Below are 11610 nucleotides of genomic sequence, written 5' to 3' on the forward strand. Positions count from 1 at the left end.
CATCCATCCATCCATCCATCCATCCATCCATCCATCCATCCATCCATCTATCCATTATCTTTTACCCGCTTCTTCCATTTTGGGTCACGGGGGTCGCCGGTGCCCATGTCCTGTGGGCACCGGAGTCCATTTCCACTCCTATTCTGCATGGGTCTGAATCGTTGCAAAGAGTGGATATAGAGTTCAGTTCCAAAGTGGCACAATCATCAAGTCACCTCCTTTACATGGATGACATCAAGCTGCATGCTAAAAATGAGCAAGACATCAACTCACTGATCTACCTCACCAGGATGTACAGCAAGGACATTGGAATGCCATTTGGACTGGATGAATGCCATCAAGTGGTATGCAAGCGAGGCAAGGAGATCACAAATGAAGGGGTTGAACTACCTGAAGGCAACAATGCAGATATCCAGGACATATACAAATATTTTGGAATCCCACTGGCAAATGGCAATCATGATGAGGCCGCAAGAAAGTTAGCCACAACAAAGTACCTACAGAGAGTAAGTCTTGGAGGTCCTGAAGAGCCAGCTGAACCACAAGAACAAAGTCCAAGCTGCCAACAGCTAGTATAATAGCCTGGCCAAAGGAGTAGATAGAAGCCACTGACATAAAGACTTGAAAAATCCTCATAGAGAGTTTTACCCCCAAGTCCAGCACCCTGAGACAATACACTAAGAGAAAGGGGAAGGGGGGGGGGGTGTCAGAGGACTAGTGAGCACCCAAACCACTCAACAGGATGAAACAACTAAGATCTTGAGGTACATCAAGAGAAAAGCCCAAAATGATTATTTGATGAGTGAATGTCTTGGGCAGCAGCAGAAACCCAATAGAACAAGAAGGAAAAAGAGGAGCTATCATGGAAAGTTAAGGCCCTGTACAGCATGTACCATTGGCAGATTGAGGAAGTGGCTGAAATCAACAAATCCTACCAGTGGCTAGAGAGGGCTCATCTGAACGACAACACAGAAGCACTAATCATGGCAGAACAATAATAGGCCCTCAGCACAAGAGCAATAGAGGCCAGGGTCTACCATACAAGACTAGACCCACAATACAGGCAGTGCAACAATGCCCTTGAGACAGTACGACACACAATAATAGGGTGTAAGATCCAGGGAAACAAATCATACATAGTGCCATATATATCCATCCATCCATCCATTATCTTTACCAGCTTCTTCATTTTTGGGTTGTGGGGTCATTGGTGCCCATATCCAGCAATCATTATTCGAGAGGCAGAGGACACCTTGGACAGGTCTACAGTCCATCACAGGGCCAAATAAGAGACAAATAAGACAAACAACCATTCCCAATCTCATTCACACCTAGAGAAAATTTAGAGTTACCAATTAGCCTTGCATACATGTTTTTGGTCTGTGGGAGGAAACCAGAGTACCCAGAGAAAACTCACCCATGCACAAAGAGAACATGCAAGCTCTACCCAGAAAGACCCTTGGTTGGGATGCGATCCAGCAACCTTCTCAATGAGAGGCGGCAGACCTATCAACTGCGCCACCATGCTGCCATCCTATAACCAAGCGGTTGGAATAGTGTACAGGAATATCTGTGTCAAGTATGGACTGGAGGTCCGACAGCCAAAGTGGGAGAGGCCACCAAGGGTGGTGGAGAATGGAAGGGCTAAGATACTGTGGGACTTCCAGATCCAGACCGACAAACAGGTGAAGGCTAACCAACCGAACATTGTGGTGGTAGACAAGCAAGAGAAGAAGGCAGTGTTGATAGATGTAGCAAAGTGACTGTAACATCAAGAAGAAGGAGCATGATAAGCTTGAGTCATACCAAAAGCTGTATTAGGATACAGAAGTTGTGGAAAGTCAAAGCATCAAAAGTCCCAGTGGTCATTGGAACACTTGGTGCTGTGACCCCCAAACTGGAAGAGTGGCTCCAACAGATCCCAGGAACAACATCAGAGATCTCTGTGCAGAAGACGGCAATCTGAGGACCAACTAAGACACTGCGTAAAACCCTTAAACTCCCAGACCTCTGGTAGTGGACCCAAATTTTAAGTGAAGTCAAACCACCCAAGTGGAAGAGTACAGTGTTTCCTCTACATTACAGTACTTGCCTTGGCAGGGCGCTCATCTCTTCTGTGATTTTTGTCAACGGGGGGTGGGTAGACAAGAGACACATCAGTGTTGCGCACTGTTTGTATCGACAGTTTTTGAACAGGGGGTAGACAATCGATCGATCGATAGATAGAGCGATATATATATATATATATATATATATATATCTGTGGCCATCTTGGATTTTTAAATGGCATCCTAATTTTCAAAGGGAAACATTCTTATGCCTAGCTGCAGCCACACATCAAACAGGAAGTGGGTCAATTGCTTATTTTACAAGTTATCCAGCTCACAGGGTTCACATATATTTGGCAGTGGCCATTTAGGATTTTGACAAGGCAATCCAATTTTCAAATATAAATTTTCATTCACCTAGATGCGGCCAAACACAAAAATGGAAGTTGGAATCTCACTTATTTTTCAAATTATCACATTCAAAACATGCATGGATGGCCGGACAGACGGAAGGTATTTCCAATTCCCCCTTTTTTCTTTGCAACAGATGATAAAAAGCAACACTGAAATGCCAGAGAAACTCCAAAACTGTGACAGTGCTAAGCTAGATCTATCTAAGAATCAGTTTACAAGAAACAGAAATTCAAGACAAATGTAATTTTTAAAACTAAAAACGTTTTTGTTAAGAAGTGTAAAAGTCTATTATTTTTATACTTAGTGAGGTTACACTTATTATCTGAAATTGTTATAAACAACTTCAGTGAGACTAATGAAAAAAATGGGACCATTTTATTGAGTTTTATTGACCATTAAGTAAATATCAAGCCCTGAAATCTTGTATTCTATTTTTGAGAACTTCAGGGATCAGTGTCACAATATTTACTGCTTTTTTTCCTCTAAAACTAAGCTGCAAAATTTTGAGCTTTCAGTACACTAAACCCTTAGACACCTCATGTAGCAGGATGCTAATCCTGAAAACACAAAATTTGAGATTATTCCTAAAAAAGCACAGACGACCACTGATAAAATGAACAGCTCGTCTGTACAATCTGCTGTTTTATGACACAGCAAAGACTTAAATGTCCTGAGTTAAGTGCACTCTGCACACAATACAGTATTGCAACTATGTATAGCGTCAATGGTGGATGCTAAAAACAAAACACTTTACAATGTGGTTGTTTTGTTCACTTAAAGACAAAATGGGCTTCAAAATATAAACAAAAATTGACTTAAGTGAAGCTAAAATTACAAAATAATATGTATCGTTTGCAATGAAACACCTTCAGTTACTATCCTGTTTAAAATGTGTGTCTTATATCTCATTGTGCCACTTTGAAGTATTTCTTATACAATTTATACTTGTGTTTCTGCAGTCTTCTTTTAAATCCCTGTAAAATCTAAAGTCCACACATCTAAACTCACATTGACTTTCATTGTATCCGAGCTCAACTTTTTCTCCTCAAAACTGGAAGCGAGAAATCTTCTATTTCATACATAAAACACAGAAGACACCTTAAAGTTGACATGTGGGACAACCAGATTTCTGACATTTACGGTTTGGGGACTTTTTCAACACAAATTGCTGTTTGTGCCAAGACTGGTTATCCAGGGTTATTTTCTAATCTCTGTTTCTGTCTGTCTGTCTCATAAACAGTGCGGTCAGAAAGTTAGAGACAAAGGTGATATTTGACCTTGACTCTCTCTCTACTGTCATTTTTGAGAATTATTATTTGTCAACTAAAACATCACGGAATCATATAAAACACCCAAATGTCTGATTGCTACTATTACCCCAAAAAAGGGGATTTAACTATTTACCAGTACTGTGTGAGTGTTTGCAGGTCGTTGTTTTTGTTGACGGGATAGTGCACCCCCAGGTGAACCAGCTTCTCCAGGGCCTCGTAGATGAAGATGATGCAGATCAGTGCTGCAAACGCCTCTTCGGTGAAGCGTGTGATGTAACAGACAAGCGAGCTGGCATCTGTGGCCACCAGCAGCAGACAGAAGAAGGCTGTCCACAAGCCGATACAGGTCCTCAGGGAGAGGTAGGAGAGCCCATACTCCCTGACACACACAAAACGCAGGGTTAGTGGGAACAAGGTATACTGCTTTTTTGTTGTGCAGAAGCCCCATCTACTCTGTAATGGGAACTATGTTACCAGAATAAATTCAAAAGTAAAAAAAATGCCTACTTGCAAAACTTAAAAAGGATCTTTTCAAAGACGAGGACGGGCCCAGTGCTTCCCAGGATGGTGAGGGGTTGACCAGCAAACAGAGAGTATGCTATTCCAGTCATTGAAGCCCCAAACAGGGACTCGATAGCACTCTGCAAAGAGACAAAAAAATTATCTGATTCATTCAGTCATACATGAAGCCTTTAGTGTCCAGGATTGCTTCATCAGCTTAACTTAGACATAATTAATGGAGCTAAGTGGGTGCTGGATTCTAAACCTAGACTAGTGTTTTAAAGAGTCAACTTGAGGTTCCAGTTCTGGATTTTCAGTACCAGATTTTTGTTCACTTCACAGGTTTTTTTTTAATGTGTAGTTCAAACCAGCCATTCAAAATGAACTTTCTGTGTACCTCTGATGCTGATCCCAAGTCTGGATCAATGGTGATTCAGGATGGTACAACTGCCTTACGAGGTTGTATGGCAGTTGTCCCAAATAGTTTGACAGCCTTACCAGATCGTATAACTGCCTTACCGGATCATACGGCTTCCTTAACGGGTCATGAGACTGGCTTACACGGTTGTATGATTGCCCTACTGGATCATATATCTGACCTATGAGACTGTGCAACCACCTTACCAAATGACTGCATTTCTGGATCATAGACTGCCTTACCAACTTGTGCCAGGGCTCTACCAGATTATACAACTGCCTTATCAGATCAATCAAATGTCCTACCGGATCATACGTCATCCCAATCAGATTGTACAAAAATTTACTGAATGGTACGACTCCACTACTAGAGTGTGCAAAGGCCGTATCGGATCAGTCAGGGACCCAGGATAGCAGTTTCCTCCAGTACTATAAACCAGGGAAATTGGAGTTGGAGGCAGATGATCTGCTTTGAGGAACCCTGCTACAAGAGATCAGCCGAAAGAGAAAGAAGATGTAGCGCAAAACCAAAAAAAAAATTTTATAGTTCCAAAAGACAGTAGTTTAAATTAAGCTGTTGTCTCTAGTTTGTGGCAGATGCGATACGTATCTTGATGCTTTGACAGTGATGTGACTAATTAAAGATATGTAGGCAGTATAAAAGGAAACAATACAATTCAACCTTTAACAGTGATGCTATGTGATTAAATTAATTTGATTTAACGCAATGAGATTTAATATAGTATAATACAACACAAGAATACTGCGTATGGCACATTATACGCCTGGCGATAATTTATTATACAGCAATACAGCAATCTATAGTAATAGACTGGACAAGCAAAGACTTTGTATAATATTTTATCTTAATTTGTGACCTTAACGTTGCACTCCATCGAGTGATGACGCATATGTATATGACGTTTCGCAAAATTATCTTGAGTGGATCGTAAGTTATGATCCAAGGGAAAGTTTACAGACGTATGTACGTACTTACAGAGACTATACCATAACACGTCTGCCTTTTAACGAGTGTATAAAAAAAAAGATTGCTTCTTTGCCAGTTATTGTGACTAATTAGTTACTATCCACAAAAAAAAAAATGGTTTACAAAAATGATTTGTATTAAAATTACACATTCATAAAGACTCATGCTTAGCAAACACAAAAATGGAGCCTGATTCAAATTGATTGCATCTACTAGAACAGATGTATTTTATATTTTTTGTAATTCATTCAACTTTTATTTATATAGTTTAGTCTTGTTGAGTCACGAGGACTAATTTTCAAGAGAGACCTGTAATATTAGTTGAGCCATTTGATCAGGGAGAAGCACACTTTCAGTGTTTGTTGCTGTTCACAATGGTGTCGCTGGAATTCTCTTAAACTTAAGCGTAAACAAATATTTGCTTTTCAAATGTTTGTGTACAGTTTTAAACATTTATCTAAATGAAGGTTGAACAGATTAATTATGCCTTTTAGCTTTCTTGTGATATTGCTTTATAGCCATAAATGCCCCTACAAAACAGGTGTATAAAAAAATAATGGAGAGACATCAGACCATTGTGTTTTTCAGTGCTATTTAAAAATTTAGACTAACTTGGACCTTGAAACTGAAATAAAGATGGATCTTACCACACGTCCCTCAGTAGCCTCACCCAGTAGTCCTCCAAAGGTGATAACAGGTGACATGCAGGCGCAGTAGAGGAAAAGGAAGGAGGCCAGACACTGGAGGCTGATAGCATCTGTGTAGTCGGAAAGGTAGTGAGGAGCCTTTCGCTTGATGTCCAAAAAGAGCCCACCACAAAACCTGTTGTAAGATAGAAAATTTGGAAAAAAGGTGCCAACCAAAAGAAGGTGCCCATGACACTAGTGTGGATGGAGATTGAAATGTATCCACTGTAAAATAGAGTTTTGCAGAGCCATTTAATAATATTAATGTGCTATGGGTCGTCATCATTGTATGTTCCCATACAATGGGGAAATTGGCTCTCTGCATGTAGCCCATCGCAACTGGGATACACTCAGGTGGAGCAGTGGGCAGCTTTTGAGGACTGCCTGAGGAGCGATTGGGGATAGGTTGATCTGCTCAGAGACACCATGAGATGTGCAATGACTGGGGATCGAACCTGGGACTTTTGGGTCCCGAGTCGGCTGCCCTGCCCCTACCCCATCTCGGTCCCCCGATCACCTTATCGCCTTATAGAACGCTGTCTGGTAATAAAATCTCTCTTGAACCAACTGGCAAATTTTAGTGAAACTACTGATTAGTACCGCTCGTGCATCTACAACTTATTAACCTTCAGAGTCAAACCAATTCAAGATGGTTGCCACACCTAATTGACATTAACTGATATTAGCCAACACAAAATTGAGCAGTAGTAGTTCAGTGTTTCCCCTAGATTAGCTCTCTTAGCGGGACACTCGTCACATTTTTTTTGTAAACGGGGGTGGGGGAGTCATGTCTGAGTTGTCCGCCTGCTAGCTTAGCGCTACGTTGCTGCCGGATTTATCGATGACCGGGGGAGTGGGGTACAGAGTCACGTTTGTGTTGCCTGCCTGCTAGCTTAGAGCTACATTGCCGCTTGTTTTTATCAACGACAGTGGGGGGTAGAAAAGCGGAGCGGTACGTCAGTAGCATTTTTGCTAGCATGTTTGCACTACATCAATACCAACAGTTGTCGACTGGGGGGTTGGGGGTTTCGGTAGGCAGGGCACCCGGTTCTGTTGACAGGGCAGGGCGCCCTGCTTGTATAATGGTAGGAGAAACACTGTAGTTATAACCATGGTGTATTTTGAGAACTAGCACATTTTGTGAAATGTCACAATTTTGCATGATAATGTATATCGTATACAAAGTTTGTCCAAACCTCCGTCCCTTCTCAACAAAAGATGATTTTAGGTAAAACTCTGGCTCAATATACATTCCTTTGAGGAGTGCTAGGCCTTTCATTCAAGAGTGTGCGTCAACCTTTTCACTTCACACACCGCCAGCAGCCTCTACTGCTACATCCGACTGGGGTGGAGGTGAACCAGTTAGAGGAGGTTGCTGTGGCAACACAGGGTGGGTTGCTGTGTTGGGACGAGGGGGAAGGACATGTGATGGAAGAAACTGGGCTTATGGCCAAATGTAACTGAGGAGAGATGTTATGTTCTGCAGAATACCACAGCTCAGTTTCAGTCCTCTGCTATTAAATCACCAAGCTACACACCAAACACCCTTTACACACCAAATACATTGTTTTGATTAGGAGTTCAAGATTACACACTGGGAAGAAAAAAAAAATCATAGTACCTTAAGTTTGCTGATGTAGTACATTGTTTTAGTTTTGAAATACACTGTTATAGTCAGATTTCTTGTTATTTGAGTCACGCTAAACCATATTTTTGCTTGTTATGAGCTTGTTTTAGGTCGTTATTGTCAAGATAAATGAGGTTGTGGTCCTATTTTACAATCTTGTAGGCACGTTTGTTTTTTTTACATTTTTTTTGTTGAAGTAATGTTTTGTCCTGTTGTAGTTATGTTTTATATTGTTTTTAGCCATGCTAAATTAGATTTCGGTCAAGTTTTACATTGTTTTAGACAGTTTTGACATTATTTTAGACATGCTTTCTGTTATTTTAGACATATCCGATATTGTTTTAGACATATTAAATGATGTTGTAATTGAGTTTTATATGCTACATGATGTTGCAGTCATCTTTTTTTTTTCATTAAAGCCTGATAAGTTTGTCTTGGTTGGAAATTAAATTATTTTCTAGCTTAGTATCTTGTAAGTAAATAATAACTTTGGTTGTCTCATAAATACAGTGCACTACTTCTCTATTAGTTGTGAAGTACAGTAGAATAATACCGTCCAACAAATGTGACACTAAAGGGCAAAAAAAACAACAAAATAAAACAGTTGTTCTTAGGTACAATAATTGTATTGACTCCATTTTCCACTAGAGTGAATTTAAATGTGACGTCAATTTTCTAAAATGTTACTAATTTGGGATAAAGTTCTTGAAATTTTTTATTAAAAAATAAATAATCAAACAAAGGTGTCTGTGTTGGGTCAAGGAGTGAGGAATGATACTTGTCCAATGGGGTTGCCTTTTAGAACAGCAAAATTTACTGTTTGGGACCAGTGAGGTAGCTACTGGTGACAAAAAGATGAGCACAAAGGAGAGCGTCAAGAAGTCAAAGAATGTAAATCCTTACCTTCCAGTGCGCTGCAGCTCAGGCCCACCATGTCCTCCATGTTCCTCAGATTCGCCAAGATCGGTCACTCCGTTGGGAACAGGGGGAACCTTCCGCTTTTCCTGTGTAGTGAAGATCACTGTCAATCAACTGTTGGTTAATGGCCGTCCTCAGGGATAGAAATAAGAGGGACAAGCCTCAATGCTCTGTGATCTGTGACCTTATCGGTCATTTTCTGTTTAAATATGACCACTTACATCTAAATCTAGCAAAGTATCATGGACAGAATTATAGCAAAACAGTTTAATGTCACAGTGGTATGGTATTTATTTACCAAAGGAGCCCTAAGAACAAAGAAAAAATGACATTCATTCACAAGTAACCACTGCTAATAAGTAATCAAAAAACAACAGGATTGTCACCTGAGAGGGAACATTTTTGGGAGGTTCTATCCTGATGGAGGGGTCCCACTCGCCAGGGGGTAACACCGTCACTTGATCCAGAAACTCATCTATACCTGCCACCAGGTCACTCCTGTCTTTGGCCTTGTAGGCGACATCATGGAAAATCTACAGAGGCACAGTACATATTTACAGACTTCTGTAGTACTGGAACTAGGAAAAAAATAAACAAAACAAGAGGAACGTGCTTTCTTCAGTCTATTCAGTTACGGTTATTGCCTACACGAAGCCTTTATATTTTTCTTATGCTAAATAAAGATCATAATTTTTGCCCACACTGGCAAATTCCCAAATGATGTTGAATTCATTTCCATATTTGATAAAATAAGTTAAACATTAAAAACTCCTATTTTCATGTATCCCAAAGGACCGGTTCAAAAACAAAAAGGAACATCTGGATTAGATGACTGTAAGTAATATCAGATTATAGATGCTGTGGGAACTGTTCTTTATTCCCCAACGGGTTGATGTTACTGTTGATGCTTTCTACAGATAAGTCAAAGGTCAGTCTTAGTTACACAAAAGAGCCCATGTAAATGACTATATTGATTTCCTGCACGGCCTGCTTTCTTAGGTTATATTATTTAAACATTCTAAATTAGTGGTTCCGAACTCTGATCCTTGTGGAACACCATCTTGGATGTTTTAGTAGTTTCTCTGCTCCAACACACCTGTTTCAGTGGTTTAAGTACTTTATTGAGTTTGGCAGAAGCCTGTTAATCACCCTTTCAATCAAATCAGGTGTGATGGAGCAGAGGAACAACTAAAACATGCAGTATGGTGTTCCTCAGGAACCAGTGTTGGGAACCCCTGTTCTAGATTTATTATTTCATGTTTGCGTGGGGATTTAAGCTGAAATGCATGACTGGGTGGGAAGATAAACATAGCACAAAAAGTAAGGAAACTTGTCTTGGTTGATTATTTCTTTGGTGTAACAATATTTCTTGGCAAAACATTTTAAGCTGTTGGAAAGCCAGTTTATTTTACATTAACTAGTGCCACATTCATTAAACTTTTATTTATACATGTTAATCTCATTGAGAATCAGGGACTAATTTACAAGAGACCTGATTTTTAACAAAGAGTGATGACAACAGTGGACAACAAAAACAATAGACAATTATAAAGGATGTATACAAATTGAGAATAACAAGTGAAAATAAAATGGTATTAAAAAGTGAAATAAAAACCAGCTAGGTTGTAAGGCGATGTAGAAAACTAAAAACAAGAACATGTCTGCATTGGTTTTTGCCAGGAACTTAACAGATGTTTGAAGCCACTTAGAGAGGTCAAGGTCGAGAGCGTCAGGTCTTTTTGTAAGATATTCCAGGAAACAGGAGCGGAGTAGGAGAAGGTCCTTTTGCCAAGTTCAGTCCTCACTGAGGGGACACTGCAGGTAATAATGTCCTGAGAGTGCACGCTGTAGCTGCACTTACGCAGGGACATGTAGGAGATGTAAGAAGGCAGCATACCAAGGTGTGATTTAAAGATGAAAATATACCAGTGAAAGAGTCTGTGTGAAGTTAATGACGTACAGTTAACCAGTGAATACAGGGTGCAATGGTGGATATGATAGTTACAGCCAGTTATGAATCTTAGCGCACCATGATAGACAGCGTCCAACAACTTCAGAGTGCTTGTAGGGGCGTTCATGTAAATAATGTCACCGTATTCAATGGAGGGAAGGAAAATCGCAGTTATAAGGCATTTCCTAGTGTTCAGAGTTAGACAGGCTCAACCCACATTTGTTCACAATTGTGGGTTGAGCAGCAGAGTTGAGGTTGTGGGTTGTAAAAACTTCCCAAATATTTTCTGTGTCAGAGTTTCTTCTGCTAGTGACTTTTGTTTGAGCTTCTGAAACCCCAGGCGTTGACAATCTGGTGTCTGATTTCCAGTGGTACAGTAGTCCCTCGCTACTCTGCGGTTCGTTTTTCGCAGACTTGCTCTATCGCTGTTTTTCAAAGTAAGATTGAACATGACACATGGACATGACACACAACTGGCTAACTGATGGATGAGCCGCACGATCGGCATGGAATTTTTATTTAAAATAAATCATTTAAAATTATTTAGCACCTGCTGCACCTGTGTGCAGCCCACTGGTGCATGAGAAGCTTCCTCCTGCAGCATGTCATTTCTCCGCTCTGCAGCAGATAAGTGGGCGTGGCCGAGAGTGCTGGCAGGTGGCACAGAGAGTGGAGTTGATGAAATGCTGTGCTCTTTTAGAGCGTTTGGCGTTTAGAAACATTGTTTAGAATATTGCAAGAGTGTGGGAAGGGTTTAAAATGCCTTTATACACTGTGTATATATATATA

At 40.4% G+C, this 11610-nt stretch overlaps 1 protein-coding gene across 1 annotated transcript in view; it reads right to left on the bottom strand.

Annotated features, from left to right (window-relative positions):
• Window positions 1-11610, bottom strand: part of LOC119428799 (sodium-driven chloride bicarbonate exchanger) — a 94560-nt gene that overhangs the window by 17616 nt on the left and 65334 nt on the right. Inside the window, exons 11-15 of the mRNA XM_037696478.1 lie at window positions 9257-9403; window positions 8856-8956; window positions 6287-6461; window positions 4241-4374; window positions 3867-4112 (exon numbers count right to left, since the gene is read on the bottom strand). Of these exons, the coding sequence (XP_037552406.1) occupies window positions 3867-4112; window positions 4241-4374; window positions 6287-6461; window positions 8856-8956; window positions 9257-9403 (803 nt within the window). The remainder of the gene's footprint in view (window positions 1-3866; window positions 4113-4240; window positions 4375-6286; window positions 6462-8855; window positions 8957-9256; window positions 9404-11610) is intronic.

Source organism: Nematolebias whitei, chromosome 23 (genome assembly GCF_014905685.2).
Source record: "Nematolebias whitei isolate Nwh7 chromosome 23, NemWhi1, whole genome shotgun sequence".
NCBI classification, from domain to species: Eukaryota; Metazoa; Chordata; class Actinopteri; order Cyprinodontiformes; family Rivulidae; genus Nematolebias; species Nematolebias whitei.